Here is a 25341-nt window from a genome sequence, read left to right on the forward strand (position 1 = left end):
AAATTCTAGCAAATCGTATCCAGCAGTACATCAGAAAGATCATACACCATGACCAAGTAGGATTTATCCCAGGAATGCAAGGATGGTATAATATCCACAAATCAATAAACGTGACACATCACATAAACAAATTGAGAGATAAAAACCACAGTCATATCAATTGATACAGAAAAAGCAGTTGACAAAATCCAACACCCATTTTTGATAAAAACTGTCAGCAAGGTGGGAATAGAAGGATCATACCTCAACATAATAAAAGCCATATATGACAAGCCCACAGCCAACATCATACTCAATGGGCAAAAACTAAAACAATTTCCCCTAAGAACAGGAACAAGACAGGGATGCCCGCTTTCACCACTCCTGTTCAACATAGTACTGGAAGTACTAGCCATTGCGATTAGACAAGAAGAAGAAATAAAAGGCATTCAAATTGGAAAAGAAGAAGTAAAACTGTCATTCGCAGATGACATGATACTGTACATAGAAAACCCTAGAGACTCCATCAAAAATTAGACTTAATAAATGAATTCGGCAATGTAGCAGGATACAAAATTAACACCAAGAAATCTATGGCATTTCTATACACCAACAGTGAACTTACAGAAAGAGAGACTAAGAAAACAATCCCATTTACCATCGCACCAAAAAAATTAAGATACCTCGGAATAAACTTAACTAAGGAAGTAAAAGACCTCTACTCAGAAAACTATAAGACATTGAAAAAAGAGATAGAGGAAGACATAAATAGATGGAAGAGCATACCGTGTTCATGGACTGGTAGAATCAACATCATTAAAATGTCCATACTACCCAAAGCAATCTATAGATTCAATGCACTCCCCATTAAAATACCAACGGCATATTTCACAGACCTACAAAGAACTCTCCAAAACTTCATCTGGAATAAAAAAAGACCCCAAATAGCCACAGCAATCCTGAGAAAGAAGAACAAAGTAGGACGGATCTCAATACCAGATTTCAAGCTGTATTACAAAGCCACTGTTCTCAAAACAGTCTGGTACTGGCACAAGAACAGACATATAGATCAATGGAATAGAATAGGGAACCCAGATATCGACCCAAACCACTATGCTCAATTAATATTTGACAAAGGAGGCATGAACATACAATGGAGTCAAGACAGTCTCTTCAATAAATGGTGTTGGGAAAATTGGACAGATACATGCAAAAAAATGAAACTAGACCACCAACTTACACCATACACAAAAATAAACTCAAAATGGATAAAGGACTTAAACATAAGATGGGAAACCATAAAAACAGGCAGAGAAATCTCAGACATATGCCGAAGCAACTTCTTCACTGATACCACTCCTAGGGCAATGGAAACTAAAGAGAAAATAAACAAATGGGACCCATCAAAATAAAAAGCTTTTGCACAGCAAAAGAAACCATCAACAAAACAACAAGAAAGCCCACTATGTGGGAGAGCATATTAGCAAATGTTATCACTGATAAAGGTTTAATCTCCAACATCTACAGGGAACTTACACAACTTAATAAAAGGAAAATAAATGATCCAATAAAAAAAATGGGCAACGGACCTAAATAGAATCTTTTTGAAAGAAGACAGAAGGAAGGCCAAGAGACACATGAAAACATGCTCAATGTCACTAATTATCTGAGAGATGCAAATCAAAACGACAATGTGGTACTATCTCACACCTGTCAGAATGGCTATCATCAACAAATCAACAAACGACAAGTGCTGGTGAGGATGCGGAGTAAAAGGAACCCTCGTGCACTGCTGGTGGGAATGCAGACTGGTGCAGCCACTGTGGAGAACAGTATGGAGTTTTCCTCAAAAAACTAAAAATGGAACTCCCATTTGACCCAGTAATCCCACTCCTAGGAATATAGCCTAAGAAACTAGAAACACCAATCAGAAAGAATATATGTATCCCTATGTTCAGCAGCACAATTTACAATAGCTAAGATTTGGAAACGGCCTAGGTGCCCGTCAGCAGATGACTGGATCAGAAAACTATGGTACATCTACACAATGGAATACTACGCTGCTATAAAAAAGAAGGAATTCTTACCATCTTCAGCAACCTGGATGGAACTGGAGAGCATTATGCTAAGTGAAATAAGCCAGTCAATAAAAGAAAAATACCACATGATCTCACTCATTTGTGGATAATAAAGAAATTATAAACTGATGAACAAAAAGATAGATACAGAGGCAGTAAAGCATCAAACAGACTATCAAATTACAGTGGGAAAGTTAGGGAGGGGGGCATATAAGCATAATCAATGGACGCAAGACATTGGGGGGTGAGGGCATGTATGGGAGTGGGGTGGGGGGGCAATGGGAAGATATGTACACATGTAATACCTTAATAAAAAAAAATGGGGAAAAAAAAGAAAAACAATCTTAAAAAAATAAAAAGAAGTGCCTCCACCTAAACTCAGGGGATTCCCTATATCTCACCAGGATAAAGTTTGATTTAAATAAACTGTTCTTAATTTTAGAATAATGAATACTCTTAAGATTCTCGAAAAAACTATTTATAAGAAAGAGAAAGTAAATTGACTGGTTTATTGGAAAATCTATGTGAAGCTCCATAATTTAAAATTATTTAAAACAAATTAAAAACATCTATAAAAGGTCAGAACATTCAGTATTTTAAGCTAAAACTAACTTTAGGAAATTGTATCATGGTTATAAAAACAATTATAGCAAGCTATACACTTTTAATTATAGAAAACAGTAAAAATATAATAAATCTAACAAAATATGTCTTGCTGTTGCTTTGGGGGGAAAGGTGGTAACAAATATTTTTATTTTATTTACATACATTTATTAAAAGATTTTCCATTTGACATTGCAAATAGTCCCATTTCTCTTGTCTTTTAATGTAATACCTGAACTCACATAAGGAGATGGAATACATAAAATTACAAAGATGATGGTAAAGTAAGGCACATCACACCCAAATTACACACTGAATTATTGCAAAGGGCATAACTCACACATATAAGGCATATTAGTTTTAGAAAAAGAGCAATGCCCACCTCCAGGTACACACAAATGCACACACACAAACTCCACTTTATTAAAGGAGGAAACAAAATGGATCATAAGTAATTAGCCTTTCACTTTCCTATGTTAGTTTTTAAGCTCTTTTTCAGTCACAATGAAAATCTACTAGAAAACAGGATTTTCTTCAAATGTGTATGGTTCACATTTTTGTATCCAATATTCTATTTTGTACTATGGTTCTTTTATTAATATGTGCATATAGTTTATATTCTTTAAAATTAAAATTTTGAAAATTGTAAAACGCTGTTTTCTACTTATGCCATAGTTCAATGTTTACATACTATTTATTCTGGAAGACTGACTAAATGACAACATACAGGTTTAGAAACAAAATCTGATATTACTGAATGTATGTATACTGGAATTTTAGCAAAATGTTTTACTCTATTTATCCCATATACTATTATATTCTGAACTTTTATATTGATACAATGAGGAATTTTATTAACTGGAAAAAAGTCCCAAATTTCTGCTCTGTGGTTTGACAAAATTTTAAATACCACTTTTATTTTCATTTTGATAAATTTGTATCATGTGAAGAGAACATGTGATAGCGAAAATAAAGTATATACGTTTATCTTTCCCATCACAGTTTTTCTAATTGACAGTAACAAATTATAAATGATAATCATTATTTTATCAAGACTCTGCTATTATAAGAATAGACTTGAATATATTCACCTCAATGATAGACAGCAAATTGGTAATTTTACATTTAGAAAAAAAAAGTTAAGTGTAACATCTGAGTTGATAATCCTTTGTGAATGTGTTAAAGATATGGGTTATCAGCACAGGCATGAAAACTAAAAACACTTTAAAAATAAGTACTGTAAGAATATTTATATACAAATATGGCTCATTAAGAAAAAGATTATTAAAACATAATGTGATTAATACATTATATTAATTCACAGTATAAACACACATTGAGGAGTAATTTAAGTCAGGAAAAAATACAGATATATCAGTTAGCACTATTAATACATATTTTTTTCTGTCATATGCATGAAAATATACACATAGATATAGCTCTTTTAAGCCATTTTTTACATAAATATTCACTGATTTAAATAAAAGTTGAAAGAGGTAGAATTTGTGTCAATGTTCATGATTTTCAGGAACAAGTACTTCGAATATATTATTACTATTCTCTCTTTAACAAGTCCATACAGCCAACTCATTGAAAGTCAACATTCTGAAAAAGAGGGGAAGGGAAAGGTGGGTTAAGAGAAAAATGTTAAACAAAATTGCTCAGAACATGATGAAAAACTTAAATTCAGTGATGTTTTAATTGAAATTATATTCTCTACTACAACCCTTGCCTATTTAGTGGTTATGTAGTACCGTTTTCTACTTCAAAAAGATTCCCTTCAAACTACCAAAGTACAGAAAAATACATGAAGATTAAAAGAATGACACATAGCCGAAACCGGTTTGGCTCAGTGGATAGAGCGTCGGCCTGTGGACTGAAAGGTCCCGGGTTCGATTCCGGTCAAGGGCACGTAACTTGGTTGCGGGCACATCCCCAGTAGGAGGTGTGCAGGAGGCAGCTGATCGATGTTTCTCTCTCATCGATGTTTCTAACTCTCTATCCCTCTCCTCTCTGTAAAAAATCAATAAAATAAAAAATAATAATAATAAAAAAAAAGAATGACACATAGTGAAGAGACTGGAATAATATAGCATGCTAACTGAGAAAAATCACTCAAAACAAGGGATATTATGTCTAGGTTTAATAAAATACAAGTATATACAAGTACTGAAAATTATGCTGAGTTTTAAAATGTTATGGATAGTCAAATATTTTTCAAAATATTTTCATGTGTTATCTAATCATCCTCCCAATCAAAATGCACACATTAAAATATGAAAAATCCCATAATGGAAACAATTATATTTTTCTATACTTAGGAAAACGTACTTAAGAAGATATTATCAGACATGCTTTCTAATTTGATGTAAAATAACATTTTTGATAACAGAAAAAAATTGGAAACAAGCTACATGTCCCATAAGAGGAAAATGATAAATAAATCCCAGAATATCCATGTGATGAACCATTAGGTCACTATTTTAAAATGGCATTTAAAAAATATTTTTAATATCAATAAATCCTCATAACAATATTACGGGGGAAACCACAAACAATAAAACAAAACAGAAACAGGATAAAAACTACCTTGAATATGATCTCTATTAGAATTACATGTATGTCTGTCTATGCATGTGTGTGTATGTTAATTACAAATTAAATACAAGATGGAAGTATACCAAAATGCTAACTGCTATTTTCTCTGGGTTGTAGGATTAAAAGTAATTTTGATTTTACATCCATTTAGTAGCAGCATTTTCATAATAGCAACCCAAGTGTTCACCAACTCATGAATGGATAAAAAAATGTGGTATATACATACAATGGCATATTATTTAGCCTTAAAAAGGAAGAAAGTTCTGAGACAAGCTCCATCATGGATGAACCCTGAAAACATTATGCTAAGTGAAACAAGCCATTCACAAAAAGGACAAACACTGTATGATTCTATTTATATTGCGGAATATAGAATAGTCAAATTCAGAGACAAACTGTAATGGTGACTCTCGGGGTGGAGGGCTGCGAGAATGCGGAGCAAGTATTTAATGGGCACAAAGTTTCAGTTGGAGAAGATTAAAAAAGTTCTGAAGTTGGATGGTGGAACTAATTTGTTCACAACAATGTGAATATACTAACTGCCAGAGAAATGTATACCCAAAAATGGTTAAAATGATAAATTTAATGTTATGTATATCTTCCATAAAAATTTTTTAAATGATTTTTATTTTCTTCTTTATACTTTTGTATTTTATGTCCTTTTCAAGTGAGCATGCATTACATACAATAAAAAAAAGTAAAACTAAATTGGGTTATATATTTTAACTATTAGAGACACTGTAAAATATGGGTTGATATGACCCTTTCTTACTTATTTCTGAGTACTTATGGGGAAAGCACTTAAAATTAGTTTTGGTGATAATATTTAGAAAATATGGATGGAAATGGGTTACCAATGAACAACATCATTAGTTTATTTGGGACTTTGCTAATGGTTGTCGAAGTTTTCTAATCTATATCTACTATAATGGCTATAATAAAAACATTTTCACTTAAAAATAGTTAAGATGGCAAAGTTCATGCCATATATATTTTATCACAATTAAAAAATGTTTTCTAACTCATCACATCTTTAGACATTGCTGGAATCCACAATATTCTGTATCAGTGGTTCCTTGAAGTGTAGTGGGGATCCCTGGGAGTCCCCAAGACCCTTTCAGGGGACCTCAAAGGTCATGCCTTTTTTCATAAGACTAAGAATTACTGGCATGTGCTTTTTCACTCTTATCCTACAGGTGTACTGTTGCGTTTCCCACAGGCTACATGATGTGAAAGACCAGGTAGTATATATTTTAGATTGTGAGCACAGGGTCTGTCACACGTACCTAATTCTGCCACTGTAGAAAAGCAGTCTTACACAATATGTAAGCAAATGGGTGTGGCTATGCTCCAATAAAGCTTAATTTACAAAACCTAGGCCCTTCAAATATCAGTAACCCTGGAGGCTTCTGTATGTTAAAGCATAGCACATAAATTCTGAGTCATCGAGGAAATGCTTACTCATCTCCTGTGTACTTCTATTAAAAGAGGCAAAGAAATGCCTAATTTTTTAAAAGAACTGACTTTACTATTTCTGTCAATGAGCCTGCATTTTTCACAGTCACCTACCTCTCAAACCCTGGGTCTGACATGCTCCTTTCCCATTCATTCCCATTTCCAGTGAGTCAGCACAGTCATTGACACTTCCCCAGTCCTAGTGCTCTGGAAAACTGCTTTGCCATATCTACTCAAGCTCAAACATTTGCATGTCCTGTGACCTGACAATTTCACTAATTCAGTATACACCCAAAGAAATGCACACATCTGTTCACCAACATACAGGTACTAGAATGTTCATAACTCTTTGTAATAGCCTGAACTGGAAATTACCAGTGCATGTCAACAATAGAATGGACTGTGGTAAAGTTCACATAATGGAGTACTACACAGCAACAAGAATGAGCATTCTACAAGGACACACAATAGTATGGATGACCCTAGCTGGTTTGGCTCAGTGGATAGAGCGTCAGCCTATGGACTAAAGGGTCCCAGGTTCGATTCTAGCCTAGGGCACATGCCTAGGTTGCGGGCTCAGCCCCCGGTGGGGGGCGTGCAGGAGGCAGCCGATCAATGATTCTCTCTCATCATTGATGTTTCAATCTCTCTCTCCCTCTCCCTTCCTCTCTGAAATCAATAAAACTATATTAAAAAAAATAGTATGGATGAATCTCACAAATGTACTGTTGAGGAAAAGAGGCCAGAAATGTATATCATTTTTAAAATGTCCAAAAACAGGCAAAAAAAAAAATCTATGCTTTTAATAGTCAGGGCGGTTACTATTAGAGCAGGGCTTATGACCAAAAGGGAGCTCAAGTGAGATAATGCTTTGTTTCTTGGTCTGGGTGCGGGTTGCATAGTTGTGTGCACTTAGTTTGTGAACATTCACTAGGCTGTATTCTATGACACTTTCTGTACGTAGAATTTATTTTTAAAAATCTGTCGTCTTAGCTTTGAATAATATTATACGGATCATGAACTGATGATACTGTTCCTTTCATATCTCTTTCTGGTATCCCTGCCTCTGGTTTCTACACTGCCCAATAAAGCCCGAATACAATTTTGAGTTAATCTGCCAGGAACAGTTTTTTCTTTTTCTTTTTGATATATTTTTATTGATTTCAGAGAGGAAGGGAAAGGGAGAGAGAGAAACATCAATAATGAGAGAGAATCACTGATCGGCTGCCTCCTGCAGGCCCCCCACTGAGGATCAAGCCCATAACCCAGGCATGTGCTCTGACTGGGAATTAAACTGTGACCTCCTGGTTCATAGGTCGATGCGCAACTACTGAGCCACACCAGCCGGGCTAGGAACTGTTCTTTCATCTTAACTCATCCCATGTATGCATCCTATACACAGGAGGACCTTCAATGGCTCCCCTTGACTTATAGAATAAAGGCTACAATCTCTCATTTAGTCTCACATTAAATAATTCTATGTATCCTACTCTACTTTCCACACCTTTCTCCCTCATTATTTCCCAACAAACTGTAATTCCAATCAGATTCATTCTATTGTGCCACATGCATTCCTATCTGTCTTTGTCCACACTTGTATCATCTAGTACTTGTTCCTTGAATTTAGCACTTCATAAAATATTTCTCTGTGATGTCTCATATCATCATGGACCAGAAATGTTCAATGAGTTTTTACAATCATATATACCCTCATATCTCCACCACCAAATAGAACATTCCATTATCCCCACCAAAGGTGGTCAGAAAGTTCCCCTGATCACTTTTGCAGGCAATCTCTCTGCCTCCCCAGAAAACTACTTCCTGAATTTTCATAATCATAGATTAGTTTTGCTTGTCCATGGTGTTACATACGTACCTTTCTAAAAATTATCAGTTTATATGTTCAGGAGAATGTAAAGGAGATTTCAGAGTAGAACTAAGGGGTGGTGTGGGAAGACCATGCCGACGCATCTCCTGGATTGCTCGTTCTCTGTCAAGTAAGATCAAATAAGAGATAATACCAAAAAGGGCTATACAAATATAAGGTGCTGCTATTGTTGTTAATAAAATAATTTCTACTCAATTAATTTCTATTTCTACTAAATTTAAATCCCAGGTCCTTATATGATTTTTAAATAGTAGATAAAAGATTTCAATTAAAGGAAGTGTATTATAAGAGACTGTTCAAAGGCCCTCTGAGTACAGATTTCCAAAGTTGGATGGTTCCTCCCTCTACTCCTTCCTTTCCCACCTCTTCTTGCACATAAATCTAGCCCTCTGCCTCTTCCTGCCTCAAAACTCCCAAATATCAGAGTAAAGTAATCCATTCTCTCTGTTATGCTTTCCTTCCCTGTGTCTGTCTGCCCTACAAAGCATGGGGACTGCACTACCACCTCCTTGTGAGCAATCCAGTCTCTGGCCTAGACTTTTTATGGCTTGAGTTCTTCAGTATCAAGGATTTCTACATACTTGGGTGATTCACAAACGCTTTTTCACTATTATTCCCCAAAGAAACTTTTGTAGATGTTTTTCCCACAAATTATCCCCACATTGCATGAAATTTTAATACACAGGTACATTGTTTACATACTGTAGCCTTTTGGAGGGCCATAAATGATGGTAATACCTAGGGGTTTTTGCCACTCCCTCTTCCCCCAAGAACCAATTTTGTCCCATGGGAAGCAATATTGCCCCTTTAAGACTGCATAATCTAGTTGGATGTTAAGAAGGAAAGACATGGTCATGTGGGTCAAGGTTTCTTTGGGAACTGGGGTAGGGAAAAAGGAGAGAAATTAAGGGGGTCTATAACCTTACGCAATCGAGAGTTTGACTTAGGACCTGTGAATTGAAAGAATTTAAGTTATCATTAAGAAATGGAAATAATTATATATATACAGTTTAGCATATTAAGAAACTAGGTCTTCTAAATTACAAGATTAAAAATAGCTTTCACAACACTGACACAATCTCAGGCTTCATATCTTACTAAGATAATAAATAATGAATTCCTAGCAAATTTTGTCTATACGTCAAACAGCACATCAATAAATATTTTAATGTCAATGGATAAGAATAAGAGAACTAAAAAATTGACCTAATAAGCAATTTTTCCCACTATTTGAGAATATCATCTCAGAAATGTTGTTATCTATGGTATTAATATAGTAAGAAAGAGTAATTGAAAAAACTTGACAACTGATTTAAAAATCAGATACTGATTTTAACTTTAAAGCAGGTCTTATTCCTGTAACACTCGGGGATTAAAATTTTTAACATAATGAAGCAAATGAACTGAAATACAAGTGAATATGAAAGTTACTAAGCCGTAGAGAGTATATTACAGAGGTTGGGAGCACAGGCTTTAAAATTAGACAGACCAGACTTGCCTGAATTTCATTAGTGACTGCTATTTACTCCTGTATGACCCCCGTTTCCTATAATATAGGCATAATAATAGGTTGTTAGGATTATCAAATATATACATAGTATCTGGTATATATTTGTTAAAGCCCTTATTAATCATCAGCATCATCACTTATTTGATGACTTGTATTTAGTTTCCAATTGGATCATATTGTTTTGGACTCCTGTGGAATCCTTAATAGCTTGTTTATTCCCTAGCTATATCCTCTGAAATAATGACCTAATTTTGCTATGGAAAACATTCACACAATACCTGCTACTTTATTTACTGTAGTGATATTATCTTCCACAACACTTATTGCCTTTTTTAGGAAGAATTACTGAAGAAATTTATTTTGAGCATTAATGCTAAAAAACAGTTTGCTATTTGTAAGCCACATTAAACACTTTCTGAAATAGAACAGGGCATAAATAAAAACACTATTTAATGCTACAAGTTTTTCTTACCGTTCATATCTTTCAGTTGAAATCTGCCTTTTCATGGCATCATGATCTGTTTGTAATTGTGCCACTTTAGCCCGAAGCATGGTGTTCTCCCGGCTTTGACTAGTTCTTAAAAACAAATTTTAAAATTCAAAGAAATAAGTAACAAATGTTCTGTTTTGTAGAGTTTAGTGTCATAAATTTTTTTTTGTGATTAATAAATACAAAGGAGATAATACTTAAGAATGAAAAAAAAGGAAGATCGAGACTTTCAATAATAATTCTCAAAACTTCTGGAGCTTCTATCAGTTTCCTTTTTCATGCATCTTATTTAATAAACACTTAGCATGTGCAAGGCACTGCTGCAGATACAAATTTGAGTAACTACAGGATTGTAATGTCTAGTTGTAAAGTATCTTCACTGGCTTTCTTGACTCTTGCCTCAGAAAGAGAAATGTTTCTAACTCTTTTAAAAGTTACTTACTCCACTTGTATGCACCTTCTACTCTGGGTTTCCACTCTTCTTCCCACAAATATACCTAACCCTCTCCAGCCTAAAAAGACACCATCATCAACCTCCTCAAAGGTAATCAATACACATGAGGGTCAAATTGCCCAGCTTTCTTAAAGTATTTTTCCTAATCCATAGCATGAAATGCTGCGGATACGCCCATCCTGAAATGCTCTCTCCTTTGCTCAACTTTAGTAATTTTTACAAAGTTCACTCATTCACTTCCATGGGAACCATCTCTAGCGAAGATATACAAATCTACATCTCCAAACATGATACCTCTTCTTAACTAAGTCCCTAAGCTTTCAAAAGCAGCAGCCACATAAATGAAGTATTTTGGTTTAAACTGCCCTTCACACTCCCTTCCCCCTCTCCCACTGAAAGTTGGAACGTTTTTTTGTTCCTCCAATGTTTTTAATCATTTGTTTTATGCTACAAATCTACAATTTACTCATGTTAAAATTACTTTTAAGAAGCTATTTTCCTCACATAGATTGATTTAAGACACTTACAATTTGCTTTCTGAAAGGGTTAACTTCTCTTTAAGTAACTGAATTTCTGTATCCTTCTCTTGGGAAGTTAAATGAGAATGAAATTCTTTATCTCTATTCGTAGCCAACAATGATTCAAGATTTTTAATCGTATGTCTCTCACTTGACAATTGTGTTTTTAACAGCTCTGATTCTGATTTTACATTTTCTAGTTCCATAACAACCTACAGGAAAAACAAGGGATGATTACTTCGGCACATTTTTTTTTAACATTTCAAGAAAAATGATTTTAAATATAATAATGTTACATGATTTCGGCACATTTTAGACTTACTCAGAAAAATTACCTGAAGAGTTACTAGTATATCCACATCAGTTCCTTCATTTTGGGCACCAGTTAAAAAATCCTGAACCACTCTTTTAAGTATAAAACAAATCTTATTTTCAAAACAATCTTTGCTATTTTCAGTAAGGGCTTATTTAGCTAAGAGATCTACTCCAACCTTCAAATAGTTTTCTAGTACTACCTTATCAGGAGAGGGTCATTATCATAAACTCCTAAAATATGGTCACCCTATCAGCAAGGAGGCCCTTCTGATCTATTAAATCTGTGTCCTCTGACTTCATGATTAAGCCAGTATTTGAGCTTTTCAGTACCAGTAAACAAATATACTAAATGAGTGAAAATTGAAAACACCAATGTTTGAAAACACACATTTAAAGTAATGCTTCAGTTTGGGAATGGGAAGTTCCAGCTAACTAGACTTTTAAAGATTTAAATGCCTTGAGATTTTTTAAAAATATATATATTTTTTTGACTTCAGAGAGGGAGAGATAAAAACATCAATGATGAGAGAGAATCATGGATCGGGTGCCTCCTGCATGTCCCCTACTGGGGACCGAGCCCACAACCCGGGCATGTGCCCTGACCAGGAATCGAACCCTGACCTCCTGGTTCATAGCAACCACTGAGCCACGCTGGCCAGGCTGCCTTGAGATTTTTATCAGGAAAAATATTCTTTTTTTTAAAAAAATATATTTTATTGATATTTCACAGAGAGGAAGGGAGAGGGATAGAGAGCTAGAAACATCTATGAGAGAGAAACATCGATCAGCTGCCTCCTGCACACCTCCCACTGGGGATGTGCCTGCAACCAAGGTACATGCCCTTGACCGGAATCGAACCCAGGACCCTTCAGTCCGCAGGCCAACGCTCCATCCACTGAGCCAAACCGGTTTCGGCAGGAAAAATATTCTACTTAGGAAGCAGTGAAGTGCTCAACACTCCATTTAAGTCTTATCTTTAAACAAATAATGTATTGGAATATGCTCCTATTCTATAATGAGAAGACTAATATCTCCTAAACAACCAACTATTCTAAAACAGACAGCTCCTAATTTCATCACCACGTTTGCCAGAGAAATCCTGGCAGAGAATCTAGTAGTCAAAGTTAGTGGTCTAAATCCTGCAGTCAAAAGTAACTACTCCAAAGGAGAACAAATACATTAGGTAGTGAATGATAAATTAAAACAATTAGAGTAGGGCTCAGTAAAACAATGTGTTACAACAATATCTTGTAAGTTCTTACCCTCTCATATTCAAGGTTTTTAGCATTCAATTGTTGGGTCATAATGTCTTTGCCTGAGTCAAGCTTAATACAGAGTTCTCTAAGAGATGACAAATCATTGAATACTGTTGCTTTCTCATCTTCTTGATGTCTCAGCTCTTCTTCTAATCTAGAAATGGCTTTTGCCATTGATGAGATCTGAGATTCATAGGCATGATGTGCATTTATGTGCTGAAAATAAAAAAGAAACAGGTAAAAAGTTAGAGTAACCCAATAATTTTAAAGGCTTGAATTTGTGCAGCTACCACCTTACTGTATAAAAATATAAGAGCCAATATTTGCATATTTTTAGATACCCTCAAGAAGTTGCCTGCTATATTTAAAGATGGCCTATTTAATGCTTAATAAATGAATTGCATATAATTATTAATCAGGTAAATAAGTACTTCATGTATATATTTAGAAGATAAAAAGATGAAAATTATTGTTCTAGGTTGTTGTGAATATGAGTTCTTTAAAGCTACAGTAAATTTTCCTTTATAAATTGTTATAATAATGCCTTTTCAAGAAAAGTAACATATATATAGGGTGAGGCAAAGTTTACAGTTGTTCGTATGGAAAATACAATAATTAGTAAATAATAGTAAAAGAATAAACTCTGTTTTGTGTACTCACAACTGTAAACCTACTTTTGCCACACCCTATACTTATCACTCGTCAATTGTCTTTAAATTCTGAATTTCAAAATGGAGTTTGCTTTAAAACCAAATACCTGAAGTCATATTTAAATTTAATTTAATAATACACTACTTTATAATATTAACTGAAATAATGAGCAAAGTTTGAAATATTGATAAGATACTTGTCTTAGAAAACTCCACCATTTAAATTTCTCATAATTTAGATTATGAGTAATAAATACAAAGTGACTTAAACTCTACTTCTAGAATTTAGGAAGAAGTCTGCACTTGAAAATTAATTCGAACAGGCTCTTCTGAAATGAGTCAACATAAAAAATAGGATGCTGAGAGAAACCAAGATGGCGGCATGGGTAAACACCTAAACTGTTGCCTTGCACAACAATTTCAGAACTACAACTAAAAGACAAAACAGACATCATCCAGAACTACAGGAAGGCTGGCTGAGTGGAAATTCTACAACTAAAAGGAAAGAGAAAAGCACACTGAGACTCAGAGGAGCTGCGGGAGGCAGAGGTACTGAGACGCGCGCAGAGAGGACTGGCAACAGAGTGCGCAGCTGGCTTTCTCAAGCAAGAGGGAGACAAAAGCTCCCGACTGCGCTGAACTCCAGTTCCAGGCGAGACTCTGGGGACCCAGGCTCATTTGAGGAGAAACTGCACTGTCAGGAAAGAGAAAAGTTCACTGAGACTCAGAGAAACTGCAGAAGGCAGAGGTACCGAGGCGCACACGCAGAGAGGGCAGGCAACTGAGTACGTGGCTGGCTTTCTCAAGCGGGAGGGAGACAAAAGCTCCAGTTCTGGGCGAGACTCTGGGGACCCAGGCTCATTTGGGGAGAAACTGGACTGTCTGGCAGCGGGCGGAACTCGAGGGCAGCTTTCTCTCAGAGGTGCCTGCAGTGATTACCACGGGACACTGAGACACAGGGGCCTATTAGGGCAGGGCTGACAGGAAACCAATGCTGTCTGCTCCGCCCTGAGACTCCGCCCCATCCAAGCTAAGCACAGAGGCTTTTGCAAGTCTTGTCTCATAAGGGTGTCTCCAGCACAGAAGTTCTCCCAGCATAGACACAGCTGATCCTCACAGCCAATTGGCCTGGCGGTCAATTCCTCCCAGTGATACCAACAACAATCAAGGCTTAACTACAACAGGACTGTGCACACAGCCCACAAAGGGGTGCACCAAGAGTGTCCACCTCAGGTAACTGGGGAGGCTGAGCCATTGGGCCCTATAGGACACCTAGCACACAAAGCCACTCTATCAACTCAGGGAAGCAGCCAAAATGCGGAGACAAAGAAACAGGTCACAAATGAAAGAAATGGAGGAAAGCAAATGACTAGATATAGAGTTCAAAACCACAGTTATAAGGTTTTTCAAGAATTTTCTAGAAAAGGTCGATAAATTTAGCGAGACCCTCGAGGATATGAAAAAGGACCAACTAGAAATTAAGCATACACTGACTGAAATAAAAAATATTATACAGAGACCTAACAGCAGACTAGAGGATCACAAGAATCACGTCAAAGATTTGAAATACAAAGAAGCAAAAAACACTCAACCGGAAAAGCAAAAGGAAAAAGGAATCCAAAAAATTGAAGATAGTGTAAGGAGCCTCTGGGACAACTTCAAGCGTACCAACATCAGAATTATAGGGGTGCCAGAAGAAGAGAGAGAGCAAGATACTGAAAACCTATTTGAAGAAATACTGACAGAAAACTTCCCCAACCTGGTGAAAGAAATAGACTTACAAGTCCAGGAAGCGCAGAGAACCCCAAACAAAAGGACTCCAAAGAGGACCACACCACGACACATCATAATTAAAATGCAAGAGCAAAAGACAAAGAGAGAATATTAAAAGCAGCAAGAAAAAAGTTAGTTACCTATAAGGGAGCACCCATACGACTGTCAGCGGATTTCTCAACAGAAACTATGCAGGCCAGACAGGAGTGGCAAGAAATATTCAAAGTGATGAATAGCAAGAACCTACAACCAAGATTACTCTACCCAGAAAAGCTATCATTCAGAATTGAAGGGCAGATAAAGAGCTTCACAGCCGAAGCCGGTTTGGCTCAGTGGATAGAGCGTCGGCCTGCGGACTGAAGTGTCCCGGGTTCGATTCCGGCCTAGGGCATGTACCTTGGTTGCGGGCACATCTCCAGTGGGAGGTGTGCAGGAGGCAGCTGATCGATGTTTCTCTCTCATCGATGTTTCTAACTCTCTATCCCTCTCCCTTCCTCTCTGTAAAAAATCAATAAAATATATTAAAAAAAAAAAAGAGAGCTTCACAGATAAGAAAAAGCTAAAGGAGTTCATCAACATCAAACCAGTATTATATGAAATGCTGAAAGGCATTCTTTAAGAAGAGGAAGAAGAAGGAAAAGGTAAAGATAAAAATTATGAACAACAAATACATATCTATCAACAAGGGAATCTAAAAATCAAGTGAATAAAAAAATCTGATGAACAGAATAAACTGGTGAATATAATAGAATCAGGGGCATGGAAAGGGAATGGACTGACAATTCTCAGGGGAAAATGGGTGTGGGGGGTGCGGGAAGAGACTGGACAAAAATTGTACACCTATGGATGAGGACAGTGTGGGGGTAAGGGCAGAGGCAGGGGTGGGAACTGGGTGGAGGGGAGCTATGGGGGGAAAAGAGGAACAATTGTAATAATCTGAACAATAAACATTTATTTTAAAAAATAGGATGCTGTGTATAAAGATTTAATAAATGTCAACAGTTTCAGAAAAGTAAACATTTGGATTTTCCAAATATTAATGAATAAAATCAAAGTTTCCCTCAAAAAAATGAATATAAATATGTAAATTAATTTCACATACCATATAACATGAACAATTATAAAGAACTAAAGAACAGTTTTTCCTGAGAACTCTTTTGAAGGTTGAAAAGCATGCTTTTAGTTATTATACTCAATAGAAAGTTTATAGAGGTAGTGTATTAGTTTCCTAGGACTGCTATAACAAATTAATGCAAATTACTGGGTGTCTTAAAACCATGGACATTTATTCCCTCACAATTCTGGAGGTTACAAGTCTGAAATTTATATGTCAACAGAGTTGGCTTTTTCAGGAGATTCTGAGGAATTTGTTCTATGCCTCTCTCCCATCTTCTGGTGGTTGCTGGCAATCCTTGGAGTTCCTTGCCTTGTAGACATATCCCTCCAATCTCAGCCTCCATCTTCACCTGCCACTCTCCCTTGTGTCTTCTGTATACATATTTCTCCTATCTTATAATGCAGCAATTTTCAACTTTTTTCATCTAATGCCACACATAAAGTAATTACTAAATTTCTGCAGCACACACAAAATATGTTTTTTTTGCTGATATAATAAAAAAAATAGGTATAATTTTGATTCACTCACATGGGATGGCTATTGTATTGGCTGTCATTTTTTTTTATTTGACAATCTAAGGGAAAAGAGGTCAGTGCCCCTGACTAAATAGTCAGGTACTGCATGGTTTTATTTTTATTTATTTATTTGTTTATTTGTTTATTTTTAAATATATTTTATTGATATTTCACAGAGAGGAAGGGAGAGGGATAGAGAGCTAGAAACATCGATGAGAGAGAAACATCGATCAGCTGCCTCCTGCACACCTCCCACTGGGGATGTGCCCGCAACCTAGGTACATGCCCTTGACCGGAATCGAACCCGGGACCTTTCAGTCCGCAGGCCGACGCTCTATCCACTGAGCCAAACCGGTTTCGGCAAGTACTGCATGTTTTTAAAATTCTTGCAGCACACTGGTTGAAAATCACTGTTATAAGGTCACAAGTCATTGGGTTATGACCTGCCTGGTTTAGTATAACTTCATTTTAGCCTGGTTACAGAACTGCAAAGACACTATTTTCAAAAAAGGTCATATTCACAGGTACTAGGTATTAGAATCTAAATATATATATATATATATTTTTTGGGGGGAGGGCTATAATTCTACCCACTACAGATAATTAATACTTTCTCCTAAAAAATGAAGACTACAACACTATACCAAAAACACCAAAAAACCCTAATAGCCATATATTCTAAATAAATCTAACTAGTGTCTCTATATTTTAACTGAATTCAAGATTTACTTAAGAAAATTTTATTAGACTGTCTTTATGATAAGAGCTTATTTAAACCTGCATACAAAAGAATAAATTTGGACTGTCTTTATGATAAGAGCTTATTTAAACCTGCATACAAAAATTTGGACCCTTATGTTAATATCATATACAAAAGTCAATTCAAAGCGGATCAAAGACCTTAACATAAGAGCTAAAACTTACAAACATTGTTGAAGAACATAGGGAAAAAGTTTCATTATATTGGACTCAGCAATTATTTCTTAAATATGATACCAAAAGTTATGTAATAAGAGTATTAGAAATAATTGGGACTTTATAAAAATTAAAACTTTTAGGCATCAAAGGATAAAACTGAGTGAAAAGGCAAACCATGTATGGGAGAAAACTTACAAAACACCTATCTAATAAGGGATTAACATCCAAATTATACAAGCAATTCCTACAACTCAATAACAAAAACAACCTGATTGAAAAATGATGCCCTAGCTAGTGTGGCTCAGTGGATAGAGTGTTGGCCTGCGGACCAAAGAGTCCCGGGTTCCATTCCTGTCAAGGGCATGTACCTTGGCTGCAGGGTCCCCCCGGCCGGGCCATGGTCAGAGCAAGTACAGGAGGCAACCAATCCATGTGTTTCTCTCACATCGATATTGCTCTGTCTCTCCCACTCTCTCTTAAAATCAATGGAAAAATATCGAGTGAGGATTAAAAAAAAAAAAAAGAGGGCAAAGGATGTGAATAGACATTTCTCCAAAGAACATACACAAATGATCAATAAACACATGAAAAGATGCTCGACATCACTAATCATTAAGAAATTGTGATTCAAATTCAAAATGTGATACCACGTCACACTTACTGGGATGGCTATTATTTAAAAATATCAGAAAATAACAAGTGTTGGCAAGGATGTAGAGAAACTGAAATCATTACATTGCTGGTGAGATTTAGCCTACAGTAAAATGCTGTAGGCCCTTGTAGAGAACTGCATGGCAGTTCATCAGGAAGTTAAACATAAAATTACCACATAATTCAGCAATTCCACTTCTGGGTATATCCTAAAGAACTGAAATCAAGGACTCAGATATTGTACACCCATATTCATAGCAACATTACTTTCAATGGAAACAAGCAAATGTCCACTGACAAATGAATGGATAAACAAAATGTGGTTTTTACATACAATGAAGTATTATTCAGCCTTAAAAAGAAATGAAATTCTGACACATGCTATATAACATGGATAACCTTGAGGTTAAGTTAATCTTAAAGCTGAGTAAAATAAGCCAGTCACAAAAAGACAAATATTGTATGATTCTACTTATAGGAGGTACATAGAGTAGTCACATTCATAGAGACAGAAAGTAGAATGGTGGTTGCCAGAAGTTGGGGGCGTGGAGAATGGAGAATTAGTGTTTAGTGGATGGAGTTTCAGTTGGGGAAGATGATAAAGTTCTGCAGATAGATGGAGGTGATAGTTGCACAATAATGTGAATGTAGTAACTGCCACATAACTGTACATTTAAAAATGGATAAAATGGTAAATTTGATGTTACGTATATTTTACTACAATAAAAAATGAAGTACAGGGCTCCTAAGCAAATTATCAGAATTAATGACAAAAGATTACCATTGAACTTGATTTCACCAATGCTTAACTCTCACTTCAAATAAAGTACCTTTGAATGCTTTCTGTTCTATTAAGTAAAGACTTCACAAGACAAACAAATATATATTACCTCCTGAATTTCTTTTTCTAATAGCTCCACTCTTTCACGAAGGTGCCTCCTCTCCGTGTCAATAGAAAGAAGTTCCAGTCGAACTGAGCTGCTTTCTCCCTCAGCTTGATGGGCTTTGACCTCCCAGCCTTCAGCACGGTTATGAAGCATTTGAAATCTATCTAACAAATCTTGATTTTCTTTTTCCTAGTTTGAGCATAATTAAAATGTTTCTAAGTTAGTAATTGTCACTTATTGGAATATTCATGTCAGAAACATATACACATATTGGGATTTTTGTTTTAAGTCAGGAAACAGAAGCTACCTGTGCAGATACTATCTATAATAATCTATAATAATAAGGGTGTAATATGCTAATTAGACAGGACAGCTGAACGACCTTCTAGATGTCCTTCCTGCCATCCTTCTGGACGATCTTTTGGACAAAGCTGCCATGGCGGGGGCGAGGCAAAGGTGGTTAGGGGAAATCAGGCAAGCGGGAGATCAGGCAGGTAGGCAGGCGAGTGGTTAGGGGTAATCAGGCAGGAAGGCAGGCAGAGGCGGTTAGGGGCTATCAGGCAGGCAGGCAAGCAGTTAGAAGCGATGAGGGACGCAGGCAGGCAGAGTGAATAGGGGCGACCAGGCAGGCAGGCAAGCGGTTAAGGGTGATCAGGCAGGCAGGAGAACAATTAGGGGCGATCAGGCAGGCAGACAGAGGGGTTAGGGGCGATCAGGCAGGCAGGTAGACAAGCAGTTAGGAGCCAGCAGTTCTGGATTGCGAGAGGGATGTCTCAGTGCCAGTTTAGGGCAAAGTTACTGTGTTTTAAAGACCCATGATACATTTTAATTATTCTTACTTCTAGTTGGCTTAATTTATTTACAGCAGGGGTGGAGAACATCCAACCCGTGGGCCATTTAAGGCCTGCAAAATAATTTGAACCAGCAGTCGGACATCCCCCGATGGGTCCCAGATTGTGAAAAGGTGCAGGCCGGGCTGAGGGACTACTCCTGTCCCCCCACCCCCCCCGTGCACGAATTTCGTGCACCGGGCCTCTAGTACTAAATAAGATCTGGGGGGAAATATAAAGAGACAGTAGGCAAGAATTCCAATCTCATACTGCTAATAATCTAATAGAAGAGGCATAAAAAAGTAAAAAAAAATCAGTCTTAAATCAAACCTAGAGAGTGCATTTTTACCTTAGCAGCCATTAAGCTCTCCCATCGTGACACCTCTGTTATGTAATTATGAACTCTACTCTTCATTTCTTCTTTTTCTTGCACCGCTGCTTCCAATTCCAGTGAGATTTCCTACAAATCAGAAAATTGAAAGCAAATCTAAAGTGAACATAGCATCTAATTAGTTCTATTTTTATTCAAATGGCTACTTTTGAATTTGGGGAATAAGAGAGAGTAGGAAAAAAAGGAAAACTGTTGCTAAGTGTTGCTTGCACTTATTTTTCCTGATTTACCTGGACTTTTTTTTGTTTTGTTAATCCTCTCCTGAGGATATTTTTTTCATTGATTTTTAGACAGAGTGGAAGATAGAGGGAAGAAGAGGGAGAGAAACATTGATGTGAGACTTCCAATCTCATCCTATATAATAAAGAGGTAACATGCAAATTGCCCATCACTCCAACACACAAGATGGCCGCCCCCATGTGGACACAAGATGGCCACCACAAGATGGCCAGCAGGGGAGGGCAATTGTGGGCAATCAGGCCAGCAGGGGAGGGAGTTGCGGGGGGACCAAGCCTGCAGGGGAAAGTAGTTGGGGGGGAACAGGCCTGCAGGGGAGGGCAGTTGGGGGGGGACCAGGCCTGCAGGGGAAGGCAGTTGGGGCAATTAGGCTGGCAGGGGAGTGGTTAGGGGTGATCAGGCTGGCAGGCAGAAGGGGTTAGGGGCAATCAGGCAGGTGAGCAGTTGGGAGCCAGCAGTCCTGGATTGTGAGAGGGATCCCAGATTGGAGAGGGTGCAGGCTGGGCTGAGGGACACACCCTCTCGCCCCATGCACGAATTTCATGCACCGGGCCTCTAGCATGTTAATAATCTAATAGATTGGTTGCCTCCCGCACAAGCTCAGACCAGGATTGGGATCTAACCTGCAATCCAAGTATGGGCCCTTGACCAGGAATCAAACCCAAAACCCTTTGGTGTGCAGCCCAACACTCTAACCACTAAACACCACTGGCCAGGGCCGATCTTGACCTTTTTAAAAAATAAATATTTTTATTGATTTCAGAGAGGAAGGGAGGAGGAGAGAGAGAAATATCAATGATGAGAGAGAATCATTGATTGGCTGCCTCCTGCATGCCCCACATTGGGGATCAAGCCCACAACTGGGGCATGTGCCGTGACTGGGAATCGAACTGTGACTTCCTGGTTCATAGGGTGGCATTCAATCACTGAGCCACACTGGCAAGGCTGATCTTGACGTTTTAACCAAATATTACCACATATCTCCCACAACAGTCCTAATCATGTATCTGGCTCAAATGTTGGCATTGAAAAAAATTCGTGTAACAGCAATATGCTTTATATGGAATAATGTTGAAAGAAATTAAAAAAAAACAAAAACACAAAATATTTACAATAGGAAATTATTGGTCTTCTGGGTATAACCCTTTAATAAACCAGCACAAACAAAACTAATACCTTTAAGTATTTGACATTCTAAAATAATTTACTTATCATTAATTTACTTATACCTGTAAATCAGGAGTGGGGAACCTTTTTTCTGCCAAGGGCCATCTGGATATTTATATCATCATTCACAGGCCATTCAAAATTATCAACTTAAAAATTAGCCTGCTATATTTGGTCAAACATTTAATTAACTCACCCCTATTGCTTGGCAGGGCCAGATCAAGTTATTTTGTGGGCCTTAAATGGCCCACGGGCTGGACGTACACCACCCCTGCTGTAAATAAACTAAGCCGACTAGAAGTAAGAATAACTAAAATGTATCATGGTCTTTAAATCACAGTAACTTTGCCCTGGAAGTGATACCGAGGTCCTCACCCAGTAGGGTGACAACAATTTCTGCCATATAGAATGAACACCATGCTACCAGCTATAGAAGTTCTTATAATAAAGACCAAAATGGTGAGACCACAGTTGTATCCATTAGATACCCTGTAATATAGAGCAGCATTCTAAACCACACTTTAAAAAAATCTTATAAACATCATTATCCTTAAAGAATTATTAATGTTGTTGATACATATATAATTAAAATTTAAAAAGCATATTGAAAGCTTTAAAATATAGCAAACAAAGAATATTCTATAAAACTGTATACTGTGCCTTAACAGGTTTGGCTCAGTGGATAGAGCATCGGCCTGCGGACTGAAGGGTGCCAGGTTCAATTCCGGTCAAGGGCATGTACCTTGGTTGCGGCACATCCCCAGTAGGGGGTGTGCAGGAGGCAGCTGATCGATGTTTCTCTCTCATCGATGTTTCTAACTCTCTCTCCCTCTCCCTTCTTCTCTGTAAAGAAATCAATAAAAAACAACAAAAAACTGTATACTGTAAAACTATTGAAGTTTATGCATTGTATTCATACTTGGTTTTCTCTTGCCATTGTAGCCAGATCATCTTGTAATCTTCTATTTTCCTTACAAGATATTTCTTTAGATCTTCCTACTTCATCGAGTTCTTTGTTAGTTGCATCAAGCTGGCGCAGGAGACTGTTTATCTCACGGTCCCGATTCGTCAGTGTCTCCTTTAGTTGGCTGTTACACAAGTGATGTAAAAGTAAAAACTAAGCTTTTTGAATAATTTAGTTCATTTAGAAGAAAACTGTTTTACTCTGAATTAAGTATATTAAGAATACAAGAAATTATAAATACTGCATCAAGACACAGATTAGGTAAAAGATACATTTTAGCTCTCTACCAATCATGATGAGCAAATGAAGTCATAAAATAAATTATTATTCCAAAAGCAAGTAAAAACAAAGGACTTTCAAGTATTAGGAGATTCACTTGGCAAATAATAAAATAACAGATTCTATTGGCAAATACTTATTTAATGGTTAAGTTCCCATTATTATCTATAATAATAAAAGCATAATATGCTAATTAGACCAGACAGCCAGACGACCTTCCAGATGAAGTCGGGGCTGCGAGGGCAGAGGCAAGCCACTGCGGCTGCGAGGGCCGAGCCCTTTGCACCAATTTCGTGCATTAGGCCTCTATCCTATCTAATAAAAGAGCAATATGCAGATTGACCATCACTCCAACACACAAGATGGCTGCCCCCATGTGGTCAAAGATCCTGCCCCCATGTGGACACAAGATGGTCCCCACAAGATGGCCAGCAGGGGAGGGCAGTTGGGAGGGAACAAGTCTCTAAGGGAGGGCAGTTGTGGGCGATCAGGCCAGCAGGGGAGGGCAGTTAGGGGTGACCAAGCTGGCAGAGGAGGGAAGTTGGGGAGAGCAGGCCTGTAGGGAAGGGCAGTTAGGGGTGACCTGGCTGGCAGAGGAGGGAAGTTGGGGGCGACCAGGCCTGCAGGGAAAGGCAGTTGGGAGGGACCCAGGCCAGCAGGGGAGAGCAGTTAGGGGTGACCAGGCCTGCAGGGGAGGGCAGTTAGGGGTGACCAGGCCTGCAGGGGAGGGCAGTTAGGGGTGACCAGGCCTGCAGGGGAGGGCAGTTAGGGACAAACAGGCTGGCAGGGGATCAGTTAGGCATCAATCAGGCTGGCAGGGGAGTGGTTAGGGGGTGATCGGGCTGGCAGGCAGAAGTGGTTAGGGGCAATCAGGAAGGCAGGCAGGCGAGCAGTTGGGAGCAAGCAGTCCTGGATTGTGAGAGGGATGTCCGACTGCCTGTTTAGGATCGGGCCTAAACGGGCAGTCAGACATCACTCGAGGGGTCCCAGATTGGAGAGGGTGCAGGCTGGGCTGAGGGACCCCCCCCCCCCATGCACGATTTTGTGCACCGGGCCTCTAGTATAATATAAAAGGGTACACAGAATAAACATGATTAGAGACTTTTGTCTTGAAGTAAAGAGACAACACATAAAATATAAAATTTTGTTCAAGATAGGTTTAGATGTAGAATGAATTCAAGACTGGCTACTACTAAAGTAATCTATATTTTAATAATTAGGGCCTGTATAGGGTAGTTACAGTAAAAACAAAGAGCAAGTAGCATGTAAAAAAATAATAAGACATAGTGTTTAGATGTGGATGATAAAAGATGGCATCAAGTTAAAGACAATATAACATTTTCATGCAGAAGACTGAGAAAATAATGCTGCGGCCATTGGCAAAAATAGAAAAATAGCAATGTAACTACTGACAGATGCTACTTAAATAGAACTGCATTCACTAAACATTTCTAAAGAAGCTGATGCCATAACACTGATTACTTACTTCAAAGAAGATTCATACTCTGAGAACGTTATCTGCATCTGAGCAATAGCTTTTTCCTAGAGAAATTACAAAAATATATAAGATTCTAAACAATTCGTATAGGAATGTTTTTAGTTGAATTTATACAATTTATCACATTTACTCAGTTCAAATCCAATAATATAATTTATTAGAGGTCCGGTGCACGAATTTGTGCATGGGTGGGGGGAGATCAGAGGTGGGGCCAGCCAGGGGGAGGGGCCACGGTCGGTTGGCCCGTCGGCCCTGCCCCTGGTCAAACTCCCAGTTGAGGGGACAATTTGCATATTAGCCTTTTATTACATAGGATGCTA

General features: G+C 37.6%; 1 protein-coding gene across 1 annotated transcript in view; it reads right to left on the reverse strand.

Moving 5' to 3' along the window:
* Window positions 1-2551: 2551 nt before the first annotated feature.
* CEP135 (centrosomal protein 135) overlaps window positions 2552-25341 on the reverse strand; it is a 76757-nt gene continuing 53967 nt past the window's right edge. The window contains exons 18-26 of the mRNA XM_080640068.1: window positions 25010-25065; window positions 23200-23368; window positions 20835-20945; window positions 19659-19844; window positions 13151-13360; window positions 11583-11785; window positions 10584-10688; window positions 8590-8703; window positions 2552-4265 (exon numbers count right to left, since the gene is read on the reverse strand). Coding sequence (XP_080496194.1) covers window positions 8604-8703; window positions 10584-10688; window positions 11583-11785; window positions 13151-13360; window positions 19659-19844; window positions 20835-20945; window positions 23200-23368; window positions 25010-25065 — 1140 coding nt within the window. The 3' untranslated portion in view covers window positions 2552-4265; window positions 8590-8603. The remainder of the gene's footprint in view (window positions 4266-8589; window positions 8704-10583; window positions 10689-11582; window positions 11786-13150; window positions 13361-19658; window positions 19845-20834; window positions 20946-23199; window positions 23369-25009; window positions 25066-25341) is intronic.

Source organism: Plecotus auritus (assembly GCF_963455305.1).
Source record: "Plecotus auritus genome assembly, chromosome: 1".
In the NCBI taxonomy this organism is placed as follows: domain Eukaryota; kingdom Metazoa; phylum Chordata; class Mammalia; order Chiroptera; family Vespertilionidae; genus Plecotus; species Plecotus auritus.